The following is a 23,319-nucleotide window of genomic DNA, read 5'->3' as shown; positions in this document are numbered from 1 at the left end:
AGACTGCGGAGGGGAGGCGGAGAGGCGGCAGGTGCCGTGCGTCTAGGAGCCCGAGTGCATCCCGGGGACGCAGTCTGCATCCCGGGGACGCAGTCCGCATCCCCAGCCCCGGCCGCCGGCCTCTGCAGCCACCATCTTTAGGGAGGGAGGGTGCGAGGGAGGCGCGGCCTCGGACGCGGACCCGCCCCCGCCGCCGGGGCCGCCCCGCCCGCTCAGTCGCGCGCTCGCCTCGCCTAGCCGCGCCCGGGTTCCGACTTCCCCTCCAGTCCGGCTCGCGGCCTCGCGCTCCCGCCCGGCCCACGGAGCCCGCGCCGCGGCCACCCCGCGCTCGCAGAGGCCGCCATGGGCGCCGCGCGCTGGCTCGCGCTGGGCAGCCTCCTCGCCCTGGGCGCGCTGCTGGAAGGTCGGCTCGTGGGCGAGGGGGAAGCCGGCTTCGGCGAATGTGACCAGTTCTTCTATGCGGAGACCCCGCCTGCGGGGCTGGAGGCCGAGGGCCACGTGAAGATCTGTCAGCGCTCCGAGGGCACCGAGCGCTTCGCCACCCTGTACAGCATCCGGGACCGCATCCCCGTGTACTCGGCGTTCCGCGCCCCGCGCTCCGCGCCCGCCGGCTCGGAGCAGCGTTGGCTGGTGGAGCCGCAGGTAAGCGAGTGGTGCCCCAGCTTCGGCGTCGCCTCCCCTCCAGGGGCGCCTTGCAGCCGGCGTGAGGGATAAAACGAGGAAAAGCAGCCCCATACCCTCAGTGCCAGCGTCAGGAAACCCGAGTTTCGGATCCACCCCACTGCACTCGGGTAGTTACAGCCTATCTCGCCCCTGTCATCGCCACCGCAGGAGCTCGGCTATCTTCGAGCCTTGGCTTAAGCTGCTGGGGCCAGAGGTGGCCGTGGGAGGTGGTTCTCTACATTTCGGACGTAGGCATCTGCAGTGTCTCTTTCATTTCCTGAATAGTGAAGGATGTGACACCACGACCCCTGAGACCCTTCAGATTAGCGGGAAGCCTAGGCTGGGAGCTCACAGGTCTTGGCGCAGGTCATTGTCGCAATTTTTAGGAAATGGATGGGCTTTTTTTTTTTTTTTTCAAAAAAGGAGATCAAGGCTGGGGGGGGGGGGAGAAGAGACTTGGGGAAGACCACCCGCTGGTATACTAAGGCAGGTCTTTTGCTTGAAATTTGGCTTGAAGTTCACTGCCCTTTCTACCAGGGAAAAGCATCCTTTCTACACATGACCTTGAGTAAATTCTATCTGAAGTTGTATTAAGTTAGGACAATAAAATAGAGGTATAGATTTTCAGAAATGCAACGGGATAGTTACAAGTAACATGGAAACATTGACTACCTCCAATTAATGCAAAGGACAAACCAGTTTTTCCTGACTCTTTATATCTGTATTATCAGACCACTTGGAAAATCATGTAAACTTTCAGGGTGTTTTGTCATGTTTGGTGAGGGTGACCAAACACTCTGGGGAGCCCACAGAGGCCCCCCTGAACCTGCTTTAACACATGCTGTCCTGCCATGGCTCCCCTAGCCTCCCATTTGGCCAATTCTCCGCCTCTCCCCAGCCTCCCACCTGCCTCTGCCCCTGCCCCAGCTGCCAAGGCCACCCTGCTAGGGGAGGAGCTGACCCACTCATCCACCCATTCATTTGGCTGCAGCTGTGCAGGACTACTGGTTGGACAGGAGACCTGCTCGCATGGCGCTTCACTCAGACCCCTGGTGTGTAATCCCTGTAATCTCGTTCAGATATTTCTAGCTCTGAGAGTTTGGCCAGGTCTCAAACAATCTGCACCTCAGTCACTGCCTTACCTTCTCCACCTCCATTCCACCTTCCTCACCTACTGATGCCAGAACGTATGGGATCAGGCATGTGCAAAAGCCTTTGTAAATTGTGCACCCTTAACACATATATTATCTAAAATTAATTTGCCCCCAACTGCACCCCCAGAGCTCTCCATGCATTGTGACTATGGGCCTGTGAAGGAAAGGGATGATTTGGTCTTGGCTCCTTGAGGATCTCATGACGCCTTGGGAAGGCAGAATGCAGATGTGAGAAAGACATGGGAATGCATGCTAAACAGATTTCAGTTAAACGCAGAACACACTTAGTAGTCACCTATTGTGTGCCAGGCACTTAAGGTACAAGAAGAATTGGGTGTCGCTCTTGAACTCAAAGGCTTCCTGGTCTGCCGGTGCAGCATGCTGGATATAGAGGGTTTGTAGATAAGTTCTCCCATTGACTAGCTGTAAATTTGGAGATAATAACAGGGTGGTTCTGAGGATTAAGTGAGTTACCACACAGCATTCTCTGAGAGGGCCCTGATACCTTAGTACTAGGTTATTATGACATAAACAAAACCCCATAATTTAATAAAGGTAAACAAAGTCCTGTTAGATGTAGTCTGTCTTGGAGGTGATAGGGGAAAGCCTAAGGGTCAGGATGACAGTTGTGCTGTGCCCAATTTACAAAGGCTTTCGCACATGCCTGATCCCATAGGTGCTGATAGCAGTCGGTAAGGAAGGTGGAGTGGAGGTAGAGAAGGAAGGCTTCCAAAGGGAGTGAACATCACAAGTGAAAAATGCAGATCCAGGGATTAGTGTGGGGAGTGGCGGGAGCAGTCAGACTGTAAAGTGCGTAGGTCACAGTCTACTCATGTGTTCAGAATGAAGGGGAATAATGGAAGGGAAGGGTCAGGTATGAAGGAGTAATCAAGGAGGCTTTCGGGAGGCAGCAATTACTGAAGGAGTCACAAAGGGATTCGGCAGAGGAAGTGGGCAGAACCTCACCGAAGTCTGGACTTCTGGGGGTGGGGGCAGGTAATGAGGAATGGGACTAAGAACATCCAAGAAGTTGGGGAAGGGGGGTGTTGTTCTAGAGGTGAAACATAGGGCGGTTTGGAAAAGTACAGGAGCCAGACTTCTTAGCTGGTGTTGGTCAAATAAGTTTGTAAATATGATATATATGTTTGCTCGCTTATAGTTTGCATTGGGTGTGTGGGACAGGCTGTAAGCAGGCAGGGTTGTTATACCCTAAGGCAGGAGTCCCCAAACTTTTTACACAGGGGGCCAGTTCACTGTCCCTCAGACCATTGGAGGGCCAGACTATAAAAAAACAATGAACAAATCCTTATGCACACTGCACATATCTTATTTTAAAGTAAGAAAACAAAATGGGAACGAATACAATATTTAAAATAAAGAACAAGTAAATTTAAATCAACAAGCTGACCAGTATTTCAATGGGAACTATGCTCCTGTCACTGACCACCAATGAAAGAGGTGCCCCTTCCAGAAGTGCAGCAGGGGCTGGATAAATGGCCTTAGGGGGCCGCATGTGGCCCGCGGGCTGTAGTTTGGGGACCCCTGCTCTAAGGCTTAGTTTTAAGACTAAGCCTTTCCCACCCTAAGTGATTTGGTATCAGAAACTTTCTTGTTTGTATATTGGATTAAAGGTTTTGGTTTCTACACTATAAAATGGGGCAGACCAGGAGCTTTCTCTCTCTCGGCTCCTGAGATTAGCATTGTGGAGGAGAGGAGAAGCAGCCAAGATGGTGGAGTGCTGAAGGAGAAGCCAGTTAGTACAGAGTTTGTGCAGAGAGAAGGAGATGGGGAACAGAGGTGAATAAGTGAGCTAGAAACCTTTGATTCTAGGAAACTCGGATAAGTCAGTAGCTTTGTGAGCGCCGAATGAGTGGATTTTGGAGCCCAGTGTGTGTTTTTACTTGCCCACTGGGTGCAAGCTTGGATTAAAGGTAATGGCCCACCAGTTCTTGGCTCTGTTGTTTCATTACCGTCTGTCCGAATCCAATGCGAACCTGCATGGGCCAGGCAGCTGTGATGGTGGCCGTGGCTACTGGCTTTACTGCTGGGGAGGTCAGAATGGTTGCAGTGGCTGATACCCTCCCTTGCAAGATGGGCTTGTGTCTGTCACTGCAAGGTCAGGTGAAGTCAGCCAGGAGCTGGAGTCTGTAAGAGGACAGGAGAAGCTGCAGGCTGAGGTGTAGGGGGCCCTGGAGCACACGGCAGTAACCCTGACTGCCCTGTGGCCCGCTACCCCAGGCTACCCCAGGCCTGCCTCCCTGCTGAGGTCCCCAGTTCAGAAAACTGCCCAAGGACTTCTGGCTGCTTGAGAGCTACTTAAATACTGAGTCACCTTGTGCCCACATCACCTTTTAATGAGGTCAGCATTATAGAGAGGCTGAGCAGACGGGAGGAAGAGGCCAGAGGCCGAAGGAGCTTTGGGCTTGTCTTTGGTCATGAGTCGGTCAGGGCTGCTCTGGCTCCCAAAGCCCAATCCGGTAGCTTTCTTGGCTGTTGTGCAGTTTCCCTTTGGAAAAAGGCAAAAAACCAAACAAAAACAAAAAACAAAAAACCCCTCCTATACCAAAGAATATAAAAACTGAGTCACTCTTGTGTTTAAAACCTTTAAAGTGTTGGTTGCCCCGCACCTCCAGGACAAAGGTCATCTGTGGAGCAAGTTTAAGGCCCCAGGCATGCTTCTTGCTCCTCCCCATTACCCCTTGGCCAGAGCACCTCTCATATACCATCCTGTTTATTTCAACTGATTCTTTGCTCACGCTGATTCCTTGTGTCCCCAACCTCTCTACACTGTCCTGTCTCACTCCTCACGTCTTCCTCCCTGCGCCACTCTAACCCTGCCGGGCGTCACCTTCCAGAAAGAACTGCCCGGCAGAGTTAGGCTCACCTCTCAGTGCCCTGTCATTCCTCTGTGTTCGTACTTGCCACATTGTTGGATTGTTGGGTTTTTTTAGATTTTATTTATTCATTTTAGATAGGGGAGGAGGGGTAGAGAGAGAGAGAGAGAGAGAGAGAGAGAGAAGAGAAGAGGAGAGAAGAGAAGGCAGAGTAGGAAGTATTAACTCTCAGATATGCCTTGACCAGGCAAGCCCGCGGTTTCGAACCAGCAACCTCCGTATTCCAGGTCGATGCTTTATCCACTGCGCCACCACAGCTCAGGCTGCCATATTGTTTTTTAATTACCTTCTTACATGTTTGTCTCCCCAGCGTGAGCCCCTGGGGATTGCATCTTACTCCTGCTTGTATTCCGGTGCCTAGGATGTAGAAAGCACACAGCGAGTACTGAGTGACATAATTTGATATTGGGGTCAGTCAGGCAGCAGGCGAGCTTTCCTGGTGGGGAGCTCCCCGCTTCAGAAGCATGTCTAGCTGACCGGCAGCCCCGTTACAAACATGCTCCACATGCAGAGCTGGAACCTCCTTCTGTTCTACCTCATCAGTCCTAGCTCTGCCCCATATGACTTCGACCTCTGGTCGGGATAACAGCTCTGTAGTGTCAGACACAGACCCCGTGTCTGCCCATGTTGGAGGAATTTAAATAGGATCTTCTGAGGAACAGAATGAAAATTTCACAAGGAAGCGGAGAAAACAGAGCTGTCTTGAGTTTTACGTGCAAACCTCTAAATTGAGAATGGGGAGAAGGTGAGAGGGAGAGGGAGGGAGAGAGGGAGAATGGGTTCTCTTAACCATATGCTAGTGATGTAGAGGTTTGCAGTCAAGACTGCAGAGACCTGAGAACTGGGGTCTGAAGTCTCAAACCATTCAGTTTCTCACCTCCTTTCCATTAATGGAAGAACTTGTGGGTGGGACATCAGGGATGCCTTTCCAAAGCACACTGTCAGTTTATGCTGGAAGCCAGCATCTAAGACCTTGTCATCTTACTGACATTGGAAGGATCTGGTCTTACATTCAGCTTACACTTATTTAATCTTACACGAAGATCGTGAGGTAGATATCATTCTCTTCATTGTAGAGATGAGGAAGCTGGCTTAGCGAGGTTAACCAATGTGCCCAGGGTCATACAGCTTGGATTTGAGCTCATGACTCCTAGTCCATGCTCTTTCCATACACCATGGGCCTCACAGATCCACTACGTTAATGGTGGTGAAAACTTTTTGAAAAGATTTTATTTATTGTTTTTAGAGGAAGAGAAGGCAGTGGGAGCAATGGAAAGCATCTCCTTTGTGCCTTGACTGAGCAAGCCAGGGGCTTTGAACTGGCGACCTCAGTGCTCTAGGTCGAAGTTTTATCCGCTGCGCTACCACAGGCCAGGCCAAGGTGGTAGAAATTTAATTCTCGTCTCTTCTATGGGAGTCTTGATCTCTACTCCATTTCTCTTTTTCAGCAGTTATATTACAAGCGAGAGCAGATATTTGGCCGCATCAGTGTTGCCCTAGTGTCAGGGGCTCTGCCCAGAGGGGATATTTTGGTTAACTGCAAAAGCATTTTCCTGTAGGGCCCAGTGAGCTCACATTTCAGATCTTAGTAAATGCATGTGAACAGTTGTCACGACTTAGAACCTTAAGTTCCTGATCTTTAATTTCCACCAGTGGCTTCTTGCTTACACACCCAGAAACTGTTAGATATACTAATTTATTCTAACATCAGTCCTCTTCTCATTGTCAGAAAACATATATGGAAGACATCATATACTTACATTTCTATGTGAGGGATGCAGCAAATAGGACAATTCTGATTCTGTTACCTAGTTAAAAGACTCGAGTTGAGGTCCCTGCCCTGCTATTTACAGGCTATGTGACCTTAAACTCTTCAGGTCCTAATTTTGTGATCTGTTCATTAAAAGTAATAGCAAGTGTTAATTCTACAGAGTGGTTGTGACAAGTAAACAAGGTAGCATACATAAGCAAGTAGCATAGTGCCTGGGAAACGGTAAGGTTTTAGTAAATATTAATGTATATACTTGGTCTTAGTAAATATTAATGTATATAATAGGTGTTAGACATACACAAATGCAAACACACACACACACACACACACACACGGAATGTTGGAATAGATAGCTGACTCCTACAGTTTTATAAATCTCTCCTCAAACCTAAAACATCTATCTGTGTATCTTCCCAAATGCAAGGCGTACGTCCCATAATTATATAATAATAGGTGCTCAGAAAGTGCCTGGTAGAAGACAGAATGACTGGAAGATCAAATGGATGGGTTTAGGTAACTGAGAAAACAAAACAGGCACCAGAAAAGACTTCCACCCTCCCTGTCCGGATCAACCAGAAGTATGTTGTCACAGAACACACAGCGAGCAATTACATGCCAGTCTGTATGCTGAGCCTGCGCACGGCTGGGAAGCGCCTGACTCAAAGGGGTGGTTTCAGAGTCCCTGGCTCGCGGTTTCTTCTTTACTTGGGTGCAGATAGCAAACATTGAAGTTGTGCAGGCTATTTTTCATTGCATTTTTCTCCTTTTCTGGCTCTTTATCTCTGAATTTGATTTACTGTCTTTGTGTTTCAAATTTCTCTTCCTTTTAAATTGTCACTGAAAAACTTGAGAAAGTAAATCCTCCCACTTGTCAGTAGCTTTTGCTTCCAGTGATCTGGTCTTGCTTCTAGAATTACGATTAATTCAAGAATGTTTTCTCCTTCAAGTTGTGAATCACATCTCCTGGTTGTTCACACACCCTTTTGTTCCTTAGAACCTGACATCTACAGCAGCAAGTTACGGTACTTGCCCTATAATGGCAAAACATTTTAGGGACATTTTGTCCTAAAACAGTCCAGTGGCGGCAGACCCGTTGCCATTCTTGTAGTTCAGAGTCAAATTTGGAGAGTCCAGGAACAGACTGTTGTTTATTGCTTCCTTAATATATATGTAAAGGCTTTCACAAATTAACTCACTCATACAGCTCTAGGTATTATGCTCCATGTTTTATAGTTTAGGAAACTGAGGTTCAGAGTGATTACATAATTTACCAAAGTCACACAGCTGCCCGGTGTGGCAACTCCCAGATTGAAGTTTATGGCTGCCCAACTCCAAAGCTCTTAGTCCTCTTTCCACCCTGGCGTAGTGTCTTCCAATCACAGCATCAGAGTTTTTTCCTCAGACTCTAAACTGACTGACTAGATTTGTGACTATTTTTACTTTGCTGAACTAATTCAGCTCTTTGGATGATTTATGGCTTTGCTCCTAACATGCTCTGCTGAAAATTCCACCTTCAGATTGTCATCAGCTCAGTTATTAGCTCATGGTGATTGAATGGTGCTTTCCTTGAGAAATAAAGATTTTATTCTTCAGGTTCCAAATTCCTTTTCCTTTTCAGCTGTCGGCTCAATAAGTGAAAATTTGAGAAAATAAATCCTCCCACTTGCCAGTAGCTTTCCGTTCCAGTGTTCTGGTCTTGCTCCTAGTATTACTGTTAGTTCAAGAATGCTTTCCCCTTTGAGTTGCGTATCATATCCCGATTGGTCACACACCCTTTTGTTCCGTACAACCTGACATCGATGGCAGCAATAATTCCTTGCCTGCTGATGCATCTATGTGGCCACTGAAAGGAAGGAGCAAGGAAAAGGAAACCAACTCATAGGGTGCACCAGAAATAGAAGCACCAGTTAGTGGCCTGGTCATGCTTTCACTGACCCAGTGCCTGACGAAGTGTGGCTTGATCCAAAGGGTCTAACTGAAGACATTTTATATTTTTAATCAAAACTGAAAATAATGGTACATTTTATTTTGCAGAGAAAGCAGATGGCTGAAATAGTATTTGAAAATATAAATTAATTGACATGTTCCCCGTTGATTTGCACCTTAATTTTAAGGATTATCGTCTTGAGTTTTGACTGATCTTCAGTTGCCAGGAATACCTAATACTTTAACAAAGCCCTTGGTCCTGGGATGATTAATTCATTGACAAATATTTGTTCCAGTGCCTGCTATGTGCTGGGTACTATTCTAGGCTCTGGGAATAGAGCAGTGAATCAAACAGACACAAATACCTCCCTGTGGAGCTTAGTATCTAATAGAGGACACAGGTGATAAAATAAATAAAAGGTAGAGCATAATGAATAGTAAAAAATACTAAGGAGGAAAAGCAAGGGAGAAGGATATGTGTTATATGTGTTAAGTTTAAAAAGGGTTTCCAGGAAAGACATTACTGAGAAGGTGACTTGTTATACAGACCAGAAGGAAGTAACAAAGTCAGTCCTACAGGTATCTGAGGGAAGATGGTTCTGTAGAGAGAATAGTAAGTGCAAAGGCCCTGAGGCAAGTGTTCTATGTTTGAAAAAGAGGCTAATGTAGCTAGGGAGGATAAAGGAGGAGAGTAGTAGGAGATGGTCAGACAGGGGGGGCAGGAGATGGCAGATTCTTTTTTTTTTTTTTTCAGAGACAGAGTCAGAGAGAGGGATAGTAGACAGGGAAAGACAGGAACGGAGAGATGAGAAGCATCAATCATTAGTTTTTTGTTGCACGTTGCAATACCTTAGTTGTTCATTGATTGCTTTCTGATATGTGCCTTGACCGCAGGCCTTCAGCAGACCGAGTAACCCCTTGCTCGAGCCAGCAACCTTGGGCTCAAGCTGGTGAGCTTTTGCTCAAACCAGATGACCTTGCGCTCAAGCTGGCGACCTCGGGGTCTTAACCTGGGTCTTCTGCATCCCAGTCCAACGCTCTACCCACTGCAGATGGCAGATTCTTTAAGGCCTTCTGAATTATTTGTAGGAAGTTTGGCTTTTACATCATGTGACACAGGAAGTCATTGTACCAGCTTTGAGCAGAGTGTTTTGATGCGCTCTAACTTACGTTTAATAGCATCATTTGGTTGCCATATCAAGAACAGACTATATGGGTTCCCCATATAGTTCTATATGGGTTCAAGGACAGAAGTAGAGAGACCAGATAGGAGATTTCAGTAATCTGGCAAAAGACAAGGATAGCTTGGACCACGCTATTGGTAGTCTAGTTCTGGATATATTCTGAAGAAAGAGCCGAGCCGAGCATCTGCGGGAGAGAGAAAGGAAGGAGTCACAGATGACTCCAAGGATTTTGGCCAGAACAACTGGGAGAATGGCATTGCCATGAATAAGATGAGGATACTGAAGGAGAAGCTGGTGTCATCTAAAAACTGTCAGGCAACAAGTGTTGTCCACTAGGTCGCCCTGAGTGTGGCAGGAATAAGGGGGGGTTCTCGCATCTGTGGGAGCGTGGAGCTGAGCTGATGCTGCTAGAGGTGGGTTGGGTCTAGTACCTGAGCCTCAGGCGAGCCCAGCTCCTGACCAGATGCCAGTATTTGGGAGATGGCAGTGTTGGTTTCAGAAAATCTCCTTGCCATTATCTTAGTGTTTATAACCAAGGGAAGAAGTTGGTCCAAATTACATCAGTTTGTTGATTCAACTGACCAAGACACATAGAAATGGCCACTATTTGTGTTTCTGAAAGATTGAGCATCCACCTTAGTTTCAGAACACATGGAAACATGGGGAAAGGAGAGCCGAGTTTGTGAACCATAAAAGGTCTGTTCTCATTCTTGGCTATCCCTGTTATATCTGGACCGTGGTACTCATGATGATATCAGAGACTCCTTCATGGCTGAGTGGTCTGTTTGGGATGGTTGATGACTGTGCTTCTGCACCTTAGCTGGACAGACTTTACCCCGTGATCCCTGCTGTCTGCACTCCCAAGAGTGCAGCTTCCTGACCGGTTCGCCCCTGTTGCCCTGGTTTCCTGCAGCCTTTCTCCGCTCTGAAAACAGAGAAATCTCTCAAAACATTGCCCCCTACCCCCACCCCCATCGCCTGACCTGTGGTGGCGCAGTGGATAAAGCGTCGACCTGGAATGCTGAAGGTCGCTGGTTCGAAACCCTGGGCTTGCCTGGTCAAGACACATACAGGAAGCAACCACTATGAGTTGATGCTTCCTGCCTCTCTCTCTCTGTCTCCTCTCTCTAAAAAAGTAAAATAAAAATTCAGTCAATAAATTTTAAAAAAGCGCCCTGGCCGGTTGGTTCAGCGGAAGAGCGTCGGCCTAGCGTGCGGAGGACCCGGGTTCGATTCCCGGCCAGGGCCCACAGGAGAAGCGCCCATTTGCTTCTCCACCCCTCCGCCGCGCTTTCCTCTCTGTCTCTCTCTTCCCCTCCCGCAGCCGAGGCTCCATTGGAGCAAAGATGGCCCGGGCCCTGGGGATGGCTCTGTGGCCTCTGCCTCAGGCGCTGGAGTGGCTCTGGTCGCAACATGGCGACGCCCAGGATGGGCAGAGCATCGCCCCCTGGTGGGCAGAGCGTCGCCCCCTGGTGGGCGTGCCAGGTGGATCCCGGTCAGGCGCATGCGGGAGTCTGTCTGTCTCTCCCTGTTTCCAGCTTCAGAAAAATGAAAAAAAAAATAAAAATAAAATAAAATAAAATTTTAAAACAAAAAACTGATCCATGGTATCTCCAGCAATCTCACTGGAAACCCTTCAGGACTCCCCATTTTTCTACTGATAAAGATACACCCTTATCACGGTTTCCAGAGCCCTGCATGTCTGTCTCTCATTCCGCTCCCATCTTATCTGGTGTCACAGACCTTGCCAGGCCTTTACCTCTAGCCACTTTGGCTTATTTCTGTGGGCTTTTTTATTTTTAATTAAAAAAGTTTTTCCATGTTCTTTTCTATCATAGGGCCTTAGTACCTGCTATTTATTTATTTATTTAAAGATTTTATTTAAAGATTTATTTATTGATATTAGAAAGAGGCTAGAGAAAGGCAGGGGAGGAGTATCAACTCATAGTTGTTGCTTCTCATATGTGCCTTGACCAGCAAGCCTGGGGCTTTGAGCCTGAGACCTCAGTCTTCCAGGTGGACGCTTTATCCATTGCGCCACCACAGGTCAGGCTGCTATTTTTTTTTTTTTTTATGTTTTATTGTCTTCCATGATATTCCCAACCAGCTTAACTGCCTGGAATACTCTATAGGAGCACCAAACACCATTTTTTGCTAGCCTGTTGCAATCATATTTATTTGCATAACTGAGTGCCACCCAACCAGATTCTAAGGCCATAAGGGCAGGGCCTGGGCTATTATTGCTCCCCGTTGAATTCTCATCATCCAATGGGATGGAGGGGTGTCAGGGGTGTGTGGGGGGTATAAACTTTTCCTCTTAAAGGATCAATAGTAAATATTTTAGGCTTTGCGGGCCATATAGCTTCTGTTGCAGCTACTCAAGGGAACTGTTGGAGCACAAAAATAGCCACAGACAATACATAACTGAATGAATGTGGCAGTGTTTCAAGGAACTTTATTTATAAAAATAGGTGGGAGGCTACATTTGGCTCACAGGCTATAGTTTGCCAACCCCTGCTCTTGTATAATGCCATCACTTAGTAAGTGATTAATAAATGTTGAGTGTTGAGTCCTCAGTAAATATGGATTGAACAGCAACAGTGAAATTTGAAGGCTGTGCAATCCTACTCCTATTATGGCATGGCAGCCCTGGATCTAGACCTATAATTTTTAACAAACCTTTTTAATGTGGTTGTGGTTGTCAGTATTTATAACATTTAGGGATTTTTGGATTATACAAGATTATGTATGCTTGTTGTCAATGTAAGAAATGTCCAAACCTGTAAGAATTTTTATGAGTTTATATGAGCCAAACTGACAATTGCTGGGAAGCAAAATTTCAACGGATTGAGAAAATGCTCTGGATAATGGTGGTTTCACCACTTACTTTATACAAGAATCAAAGGGCAAGACGTAAGGGGGTTACATGAAATAGATTGGTGGTAGATTAGGGAGGCCGGAGAGAGCAAAGTGGGAACTCTGGGCTTGGGTAAGAAATAAAAGGAATAGATATGTAACTTCTTTTATATAGGCAGGTTAACAACAGAATTTGTGGTCTCTTGCTGTAGTGTGGTGGTTGTGCCCTGGGGGGGGGGTCTTAAAAAGATTTATTTTATATTTCAAAGGCATGTTACTCTTACATTTTAAAGGTATGTTATTGTAGATGCAAAAAGACTGTTAATGTAAACATCCACCTTTGTTAGGGAAAAATACCACCTAGGACGGGACTAGCCCACCTGAATTGCTTTTAGTCAAAAGTTGTAATTTCAGACCATTCTGTGTGGTTACCTTAGGTCTCTGAGTTCATAAGGCAGCCTTGCAGCCTCCTCTGAGCTCAGGGTTAGCATGGGGGGCCTCCATATACATTATAAAGGTTTTTGAGCATTTTGGAAGCATATATGGAAAAGATCTCCCTTTGCACAGATAATAAATCTTTGTGTGTGTGTGCGCACGCGCACACTAATACTCCAGAAATTTTCATTATTCAGAGACACGTGTGTTTGCATACCCTTTATTCCAATCAACGAGTTTCAGCACACTTTTGGACTCTGTGAAGCCACATATAACAAGCTCTCAGACATTCACCACATCCATGAAGTTGATTTCATGTGTAACTCATGGCTGGCTGAAGTAATGCTGCCTGCTTTCCCGTCCTGTGGTCGCGATTAGAGGTATCTTTTTCCTCTTACAGGAGACGGGCCCAGGGAGGCCCTGTCTGCTCACAGTCACAAGGCCAGTGAGTGGCAGAGCTGGCAGATTGTCTTATTTCGAATCTGGTGTTCTATTTCCAATTCTAAGCCCTGCTGCCACATAGTGCACAGTTAGAGGAACTTGAGGAAAAGTGATATTCCAAAAACCCAGGGGGGAAAGGTCAAGGGAATGTGTAAGGCCAGGTGCCATGGCCATGCAGGTTCACATTGGATTCGGGCAGATGGTAGAGAAACCGTGGAGCCCAGAGGATGGTGGGCCATTCTGTTTATTAGAGTCTCCCAATGCCAGACAAGCAAGCAGGCTAGGAAAAACCACTTCCCTCTCTCTCTCAGGACTCTCAAGCAAAATAGGCCAGCGGGAAAACCTCTTCTCCGGCAAACAATAGCAAGCAAATGACCCCTCGCTATGGCGGGAGGCAGTCCACAGTGTACAGTCTGCCGCCCTGAGGACAGGCACCTGCAGCCTTCCATGGACTGTGCACACACGGTGCTGCCTGTGCCCATGCACCAGTCAGGCAGGGTACAAGCGAGCAAGCCTCACACACTTGTTTGCCCAACAGAATGGGAATGATTTTGCCTGAGGGCAGATTTACAAGCCTCAAGTGATATATATTACATGAATGGAGGAGTAGATGCGGTCTGTCTCTTTTGTGTTTAAGATCAGAGGATCTCTACTTTAACACTCAGGGAGGGTTTGGGTTGGATGCAGATCAACCATTTCCTAACAGGGAGTTGTTAGTGCTGTTCTAAAGGGTGAAAGAGCTGCTTCCTTCTCTAATGCTCTTTATAACAAAGGGTAAATTTTGCCCGTTGCCTTTGGAGAAAGGCAATCTCACAGCTGTAATCTTGTGTGGAGATAAGCTAGGAGTCTTTCCCAGTTTTCAGATAAGGTTGAGCCCATAAATGAAGTGACAGTGGTGTCTTGCAGGCTGCAGTTTCATGCCTAGGCAGCTCATTGACCAGGCTTGTTACTGCTCTTGCTGCTTTAATATTGGGTACCATTGTGTTCCATAGACCAGTGCCCACGTGTTACCTCTTATTCATTCACATAATAAATGTGGTCATAGCCAATCAGAGACAAGCGTTTATCATAACTTTGTTCTCTATCAATGCATTGGGGTTTAAGAGGCAGGCAGGTAGGCATGGAATTCCAGGGCTCTTTAGTGACAGAAACAAGCTGACCTTGTTTGTGGTCTGTTTATTCATTTATTCGTTCCTGGTCAGCAGGTCTAGGATTTTCGCATGCAGCTGCTGATGGAGACTTTCTTCAGTATTGTCATTATCATTGGCAGCAAAACCATTTATTGAGTTCTCAGGACTAAGCCAAGAAATAGAGTCTCAGACATTGTTCTGGAACAGGACCCTGCCCCTGCCTGCAGAAGACAGGGTTACTTAGTCAAGAAGGCAGATCAAGACCAAGCAGTGGTTTGCTTTGCTCTCTCTTGCTAGACTGTGAGCCCTGGGCGGAGCAGCAGAGTGGTAAAAGAAAGTGGGTTTCATGGAGAGACAAAACCGGGTTGCCTCCCAGCCTTGTCCTTTACCAGTTGTGTGATCTTGGAAATGTTACTAAATCCCATTGAACTCAGTTCCCAATCTGTGGCACAGGGCTGATAAACTGTCCCTATCCTACAGAGGAGTTAGGAAGATTCGGTGTGACAGTGCATGCCAAAGACACTCTGCATTGTGGTGAGCGCTCAGTAGAAATACATGAATGAGTAAGTAACTTTTGCTTCTGAGACTCTGCCTGCCTTATAGGCCAGCAGGATGAAGGTGACCATACTCCTAGGTCTGATCCACTATTATTGCTGAAATAGTTCCTTGGTGCATATGGGGAAAGGGAGTGGTCAGACTCTCAACGTGGCCAAATAGGAGAAGAAAAAGGAAGGTTGGGACAAGGAACAGATGCAGTACAGCCGGCGCTTTGTCAGTGCTGTGCCTACCTTTAGCAAAAAGAAGGGCCCCATTGCGAACCCTGAAGTCCTCTGTAATCCTGGCTTTCTCTAATAAAGCCACTTAGCCCTGTATAAACAAAAATCCACAGTCCTGCTCTGTTGCCACCTTACCTGTGACACGTCACAGCTTTTTATTTTATTTTTTGAAAAAGATTTTATTTATTGATTTTTAGGGGGGGAGGGGAGAGAGAGAGAGAGAGGGAGAGAGAGGGAGAGAGGGAGAGGGAGAAGGGAGGAAAGGGAAGCATCAACTTATTTTTTTCCCATAGTGCCTTGATTGTGCAAGCCTGGGGTTTTGAACTGGTGACTTCAGCATTTCAGGTGGATACCTTATCCACTGCGCCACCACAAGGCAGGCTGGTCTCAGCTTTTTTTCTGAGTTCAGTTGTTCCTACACTGTCCTCTGTGTTATTTAGTCCATTGATACATTGTTGGGTGAATAAGTTTGTAAACTGTAAGTTTTGTGCTCACTCTGTTAAAGATGGCTGCTGCTCACCTGATGATGCCCTCAGGTGATACAGCTAATTGCCTTTCATGCTTGGGAAGGGGCTCCGTTATGCTAATGTGTGCTGGAGGAGGGACTTTCACAAGTTTTAAAAGGAGGAGCTAGGAGGCCATTTTGGGAGAGAGAGTCCAAGTTCTTGCAGGGATGGGAGGAGCCCATGTTGTAGCAGGGGAAGGAGAGGCCACGTGGAAGAGCCAGCCAAAATGGAGGCATACAGAGCTGAGTAAGACTCGTGAGGGCCTTTGATTCTAGCAAAAAACTGGAAAGATTCGCCTGGTTGTGGAACCGGAGGAACATGTGAGTGGGTTTTGGTGCCCCGTGTGTTTGTTTTTTACTCGTTGGCCAGTACGAGTCTAGACTAAAGGAAAATGGCCCACCAGTTCTTGGCTCAGTTGTTTCTTTAAAATCTGGCCGAATTAAATGTGAACCTACCTGGGCCAGGCGGCTGTGATGATGGCTGCAAGTACTGGCTTTACATACATTCTCTGCTAAAGAATTTGAGAAATTCCTTCTCTCTATCCCCTGGAATGCCCCTCTGATCTGTTCCCAGACTTCTGGGACCAAGGCAGCCTTGTATCTCCATTTGCTCCCGACTTTTAACCCAAGTGTCTAGAAGGTTCCATGCCTACCAAGTCCCTGCCCTGATTCCCATGGGGGTTTACTGAGTTCTCATAAGAACAGGACTCCTGATGTTTCAGGCTTGTTGGTGCATGAATCATAAGCTTACCCGAGCTTATTTGGGTGAAGGGCCAGGCTATTGTAAGATACAGTGTGGTACTCCAGCCCACTGGGAACTACCAGTGTCGGTGGAAAAAACCTTCTCAAGACACAAACTTATGTCAAGAGGAAGAGAGAGTGAGGCAAAGAGAGACCTCCTGAATCTCCTTCTCCCTTAGCTTTTATTGATCAGAAACAGATCAGAGGTAACGGGATTACAAAGGAGGGAGTCCAAGTGACAAGGGGGAAGAATCACTAATGGACTTTTTGCTGACGTGGAGAAAGGGCTAATTTGGCCAGAATAGTTATTTTCTTTTGCTAATTAACAAGCACAAAGGAAGGGGCAATCTAGGACTTCTACCAGTGGTTGGCGAGCCACATATGGCTCTGGCCCCTTGAGTGCGTGCGCAAAGGCCAGCAGTTTAGGAGTACCCTAATTAAGTTAATAACAGTGTACCTACCTATTAGTTTAAGTTTAAAAAATTTGGCTCTCAAAAGAAATTTCAATTGTACTGTTGATATTTGGCTCTGTTGACTAATGAGTTTGCTGACCACTGCTCTAGGCTAATTTTCTAAAGCCCCGTCACATGCATTCCTTTGTGTCTGCACAAAGGTCACTCACACAGCTTCTTGGTGTTTGCATCCAAGAGACATTTCACTTAGGGCTTTTTTTTTTTTTTTTTTTTTTTTTTTTTACAGAGATAGAGAGAGAGAGGGATAGATAGGGACAGACAGGATTGGAGAGAGATGAGAAGCATCGATCATTAGTTTTTCGTTGCAACACCTTAGTTGTTCATTGATTACTTTCTCATATGTGCCTTGACCATGGGGCTACAGCAGACCAAGTAACCCTTTGCTCGAGTCAGCAACCTTGGGTCCAAGCCGGTGAGCTTTTGCTCAACCCAGATGAGCCCTCGCTCAAGCTGGTGACCTCGGGGTCTCGAACCTGGGTCCTCCGCATCCCAGTCCGATGCTCTATCCACTGCACCACCCTAAAGTTCCCCAATCCACGTCATAGAGGGTTCAAGGTTAGATGGGTGATTCCCTACAATACAGTGTCACTGGTAGAGATGCAGGAACACAGATACACAAAAGCCACAAAGGAGCCAGAGCTGGGAAACTTCTGCAAACCAAATGGGCCCACTTTGTCTTCAGGGTCTTTCTCCATCCTCTGTCCTCTCTCTGCCTTCCCATGAATCAGCCTGGCTGCCAACCCTACACTGCATCTAGCAACGTTTACACGCTGACTCTTTGAGCCATTGACAGTCATCTGATTGGCTGCTGGCCGAATTGGTGTCCCTTGGTTGTGATTGGCAAGGCAAGGAGGTGGATAGGAGGGGGTCATGCTGTAACAAATACTGCCCTTTCAGAGATAGTGTTAGAGCTACTCAGTTAAGTCAGAAGTAAAAGTTGACTGTGGCACATTGATTGACAGGACTGGTATGCCTGGCAGTTGGCTGTAAGAGCGCAGAGTGGGCAACCAGTTTGAGGGACCCTCACTAGTCAGCAGAACCTGATCTGTGTACCATACATGCATGGAATCTATGGGTACCAATGCCCTGAAGTGGATGTGGTCTCCCAGGACTGGCTGTTGTCCCAGTAGGTCCCAAGCTTTATGGGTTAGGCGTCCCCAATTCGAGTTCCCCACACAGTGGGACACTCCTGTTTATCAGCAGGGCTGGCAGCCTCTTTGAGACTACTCTTGAGGAGGCTATGAGGAGGCTTATCAGTGCCAAGACCAACTACCACCAGAGGAAAGACAAGACCGACACACAAGTTAGTTGCAGGAATCACACAGTTTATTACTCACAGATCCTTTTGGTGTGCCAGGGTACAGCTTAAGGGGGCCCCATCAGCATGCTCCTCTTGGCTGTCTTGGTGTGCTCCTCTCGGCTGTTTGGTCAGAGCAGAGTGGAGACAGTCTATGTTCAATGTTGGAGTCTGGGCAACTACCACAGCAAGGGGCCCCTTAGCTTTAGTACCTTTTCTGGCCAATGCCTTCTAACAGGTGTCAATCTACAGGATTACCACCTTTTTGAGAGTTCCTCCAAGGGAGCCCTTTTTATGTTAATCTACTGAAATGTTACATCAAGCCACTTCTAAGGTGTTCCTAGGGAAGTTTCTTGTTTACATTAACCTACAGCAGCAGTTCTCAACCTGTGGGTCGTGACCCTGGGGGGGGGGGTGTCTAATGACCAAAACACAGGGGTCACCTAGAGCCATCTATTTTCCAATGGCTTTAGGTGACCCCTGTGTTTTGGTCCTTAGACCCCCCGCCGGGGTCACGACCCACAGGTTGAGAACCGCTGATCTACAGAGGTTTTTTTTTTTTTTTTTTTTTTTTTTGTATTTTTCTGAAATTGGAAAGGGGGAGGCAGTCAGACAGACTCCCATATGCGCCCGACCGGGATCCACCCAGCATGCCCACCAGGGGGTGATGCTCTGCCCCTCTGGGGCGTTGCTGTGTTGCAACCAGAGCCATTCTAGCGCCTGAGGCAGAGGCCACAGAGCCATCCTCAGCACCCGGGCCAACTTTGCTCCAGTGGAGCCTCGGCTGTGGGAGGGGAAGAGAGAGACAGAGAGGAAGGAGAGAGGGAGGGGTGGAGAAGCAGATGGGTACTTCTCCTGTGTGCCCTGGCCAGGAATCAAACCCGGGACTCCTGCATGCCAGGCTGACACTCTGCCACTGAGCCAACCAGCCAGCGCCAACCTACAGAGTTTTGACATCAAGCCACTTCTTATCTATGTATATAACTTCATACACACACTAACTGGGCCCTGTGTGAAAGGCAGAGTCTGTTTATCTTATCTGTATACACTATATTATTTCCTATCCAGATGGCATAACTTTATTAAATTTCCTTAATTGATATATCTTCCATATTTTTTTATATTTCTATATATTTAATTACTGTAACATTATATTACTGCAACAGCTGAGTTGGGTTCTTGGGAAAGATCTCACTGTGGCTTTATCAATCAGGGTCCTAGCAGGACCAGGGGTCTCCAAACGTTTTACACAGGGGGCCAGTTCACTGTCCCTCAGACCATTGGAGGGCTGCCAAATACAGTGGTCCTCTCACTGACCACCAATGAAAGAGGTGCCCCTTCCAGAAGTGCAGTGGGGGCTGGATAAATGGCCTCAGGGGGCCGCATTGCGGTCCACGGGCTGTAGTTTGGGGACGCCTGAAGTAGACGGAACTATCAAAGTAGTTTAAGCAACAGATTAAATGAAGAAATGATTTCTAGAGAATTAAGGGAGTCAACAAGGTATGGAAAAGCACCTAGGGCCTAGCCATCATAGGAAGCTGTCACCATCACTGGTCTCTGGGGTCAGAGGGGAGCCTGGTGAGAACCAACCACAGAGAGACTTAGCCAGAGCCAGAACTGCAGCAGCCAGGTGGGGACGAAGCAAGGGAATAAATACACTGGTCTCTCTCTTCTCACCCTGCCATTCGCTGCTCCAGTCAGACGCCTGAGGGCCAGAAGGCTCAGGTGATGTGGTCCCTGAACGACAGCCTCCTTGGACCCCAAACAAGGCAGGGAAGAGTGGAAAATGGGTCTGGGAGGGCAAAGGAGGCTGCCGAGCACAGGGGCTGTGAGGGTGAAGGTGGGCCTGGCATCCAGGTAGAATGTAAGTAGCAGAGAGCAATGGTGGAGGCATCCCCAGCCAGTGAGGACATGGGCGGCAGGCAGCAGTGCAGAGAGGAGCAGGGAAGCATCAACAGGATAGCTGTGTAACTGGCACAGTAGGGGGACAGGGATTGGCCTGTTTTGGTTGAAGATGAGGGAATATTTGAGAGAAGAGGTTGGAGGAATTTGGGGGGACCCCATGAATCTGCCAGTTTGTCATTAACCAGGGTGCTATTGAAGATGTTAGTGAGTCCAGCTCAAACAAGTATAAACAGCAAAAATAGACATTTCATTCCACATGTGAATAAGACAGGAAATCCATGTTTATACCTTTTTTTTTTTTTTGTATTTTTCTGAAGTGAGAAGCAGAGAGACAGACTCCCACATGTGCTCGACTGGGATCTGCCCATCTGGGTCGTTGCTCCGTTGCAACTGGAGCCATTCTAGCACCTGAGGCAGAGGCCATGGAACCATCCTCAGTTCCCTGGGCCAACTTTGCTCCAGTAGAGCATTGGCTATGGAAGGGGAAGAGAGAGACAGAGAGGAAGGAGAGGGGGAAGGCTAGAGAAGCAGATGGGTACTTCTCGTGTGTGCCCTGGCTGGGAATTGAATGTGGAACATACACATGCTGGGTCGATGCTCTACCACTGAGCCAACCGGCCAGGGCCATGTTTATACATTTTTATGGTTAGAATATTAGCTGCTCTGATAGGTGGAGGACCCAAATAGCCCTTTAATATACTTTGTTCTCGCCCTTATTTTCATCACAGCTCTTTGCAGTTTGTGGAAAATACCTGTTAAAATACAGTATGTCTGTAAAGTCATGGTGCACTTTTGACCGGTCACAGGAAAGCAACAAAAGATGATAGAAATGTGAAATTCTGCACCAAATAAAAGGAAAACTCTCCCAGTTTCATACCTATTCAGTGCAGTTTGATGTGGGCTCACGCACAGATTTTTTAGGGCTCCTTGGGTAGGTATCCCGTATAGCCTCTACAGACTCATCACTGACTGATGGCCTACCAGAACGGGGTTTCTCCACCAAACTGCCGGTTTCCTTCAACTGCTTATCCCACCGAGTAATGTTATTCCTATGTGGTGGCGCTTCATTATAAATGCGCTGATATTCACGTTGCACTTTGGTCACGGATTCGAATTTAGCGAGCCACAGAACACACTTGAACTTTCCTCTGTTCTGTCCATATCTCAACTGGCATGGCCCTGGGCTGCTGCGCTGTATACATGGTGTTACGTCATCATCTGTGCATGCACACATGCTGCCACATCATCCTACAGAAACTGGGAGGGTTTTCCTTTTATTTGGTGCAGATTTCACATTTCTATCGTCTTTTGTTGCTTTCCTGACCGGTCAAAAGTGCACCATGACTTTACAGACAGACACACTGTAGTATGACTAGTATGTGAACAAATTAAACCTAGCTGGGGTGCTGCTGAGGATGTTTGAAACACTTGTTTTCACTGTGGGGTTTATGGACCTCCTGCATCAGCGTCACTTGGGGTGGTGGTTGAAAATTTGTTTCTGAACCCCACTCCAGACCCAGTGAACAGACCTGTGGTGGGAAAACACAAGAATCCACACCTTGTTTTTTTTTCTTCTTCTTTTCCAAGTAAGAGGAGGGGAGATAGGGAGACAGATTCCCACATGTGGCCTGACCGGGATCCACCTGGCAACCCCCGTCTGTGGTGGATGCTCTGCCCATCAGAGGACATGCTTGAAACTCGGAGCTGTGATTAGTGCCTGAGGCGGAGGGGCCACAAAACCATTTTCAGTGCCCGAGCCAATGTGTTTGAACCAATGGAGCCATGGCTGCGGGAGGAGGAGAGATAGAGAGAGAGAGAAAGAGAGGGGAGTGGAGAGAAGCAGATGGTCACTTCTCTTGTGTGCCTTGACCAGGAATCGAACCCTGGACATCCAAACACCAGGCTGAAGCTCTACCACTGAGCCAACCAGCCAGGACCACATTGTTTAATAAGGACCCAGATGCTTCTAATACAAACTGAATTTTGAGAACTACTAATCTACTCTTTCCCCATGTATAAGACACACTGTATTTGAAAAATTTGGGGTCTAAAAACTGGGTGCATTTATACAGTGGTTGTAGATTTTTTTACTTGCATTTCCTGCTTTTTTGCATGGATGAGGAGTTGTATGAATTTTATGATGAATAAAACTTGAGTTCAATAACTTTATGTAATACATATTTTTTTTTTCAAATTTCAGGCCTCAAAATTAAGGTACATCTTATACATGGGGAAATATGGTAATTAATTCATCCCAGCACACTGATAAATACGAATGTGATAAAGATCTAGCCCAGCTGGACCTTGATTTAGAATCATCTGGAGAACTTTAAAAACATCCTAATTCCCAGGCTCTGCCCCAACCCTAGAGGTTCTGGTTTCATTGGTCTGGGGTAAGGTCGGGAGGTATTTTTGTTTTTCAGCTTCCAGGTGATTCTGATGATCAGCCAGGCCCAAGAACCTTTAACCTTGTCTGAACTCAGACAGTGGAAAAAATTAGAAATGGAGACATCTCTGCTTAACTAACTTCTGAATTCTGTCCCACACAGTTAGTTAGAGGCTAAGAATAATTGCTCTGGAAAAGAAGGCAGACAGACTCCAGACTGGAAAACAGGCTTTCAGTGAGTAATGAGGAAGGAAACCGGAGAAGACCAGGATGACGTAATCTGAGAAGGTACTGCAGTTCTGCAGAGGTCTTAAAGGAGTTGGCACGCTGTTTTAGGCTCCCAGGAGCATGAGCCTTGGAGCGCTGTGTGTGGAGAGCGGCAGAGGAGTGTGTGCGCCCTCCTAGCTTCCCCTCGGGCCTCCCTGCCCGCATGGATTGCTGGTTTAAGCTTAGTGCATTTTTTTTTATCCACCCCCTTTATGTATTTTCTTTCAATTTTCAAGAGAAAAGTGAAATGGAAGTGGAATGCCCTTCCACTGCTCAGCTGTTTGTCTTGGTGTCGCCACAGTTCCCGTAGCAGTTGCTGAGCACCAACATCGGGCACCTCACGCGGAGGGCTGGCAGCGCCTGCCACCCCAAAGGCAGGGAGGTGTGGAGTGGCCCGGGGCCCCTGGGAGCCCGGAGGAAGAGTGGCTCACGGAGGCGGTGGGCAGGGGACCCAGAGGCTGCCTGTGTGTGTGCTGAGGGCTGGTGGGGGAGGAAAAGCCCTGTGTTACTCAAAA

The 23,319-nt window shown here is 47.4% G+C and overlaps 1 protein-coding gene across 1 annotated transcript in view; it reads left to right on the top strand.

Moving 5' to 3' along the window:
• Nucleotides 1-231: 231 nt before the first annotated feature.
• The window catches only part of ENDOD1 (endonuclease domain containing 1), a 44,212-nt gene continuing 21,124 nt past the window's right edge, over nucleotides 232-23,319 (top strand). Inside the window, exon 1 of the mRNA XM_066248204.1 lies at nucleotides 232-642. Coding sequence (XP_066104301.1) covers nucleotides 343-642 — 300 coding nt within the window. The 5' untranslated portion in view covers nucleotides 232-342. The remainder of the gene's footprint in view (nucleotides 643-23,319) is intronic.

This window comes from Saccopteryx bilineata, chromosome 1 (genome assembly GCF_036850765.1).
Source record: "Saccopteryx bilineata isolate mSacBil1 chromosome 1, mSacBil1_pri_phased_curated, whole genome shotgun sequence".
NCBI classification, from domain to species: Eukaryota; Metazoa; Chordata; class Mammalia; order Chiroptera; family Emballonuridae; genus Saccopteryx; species Saccopteryx bilineata.
Note: the sequence above shows the minus strand (reverse complement) of the source record. Positions and strands in the feature narration are given on the sequence as shown.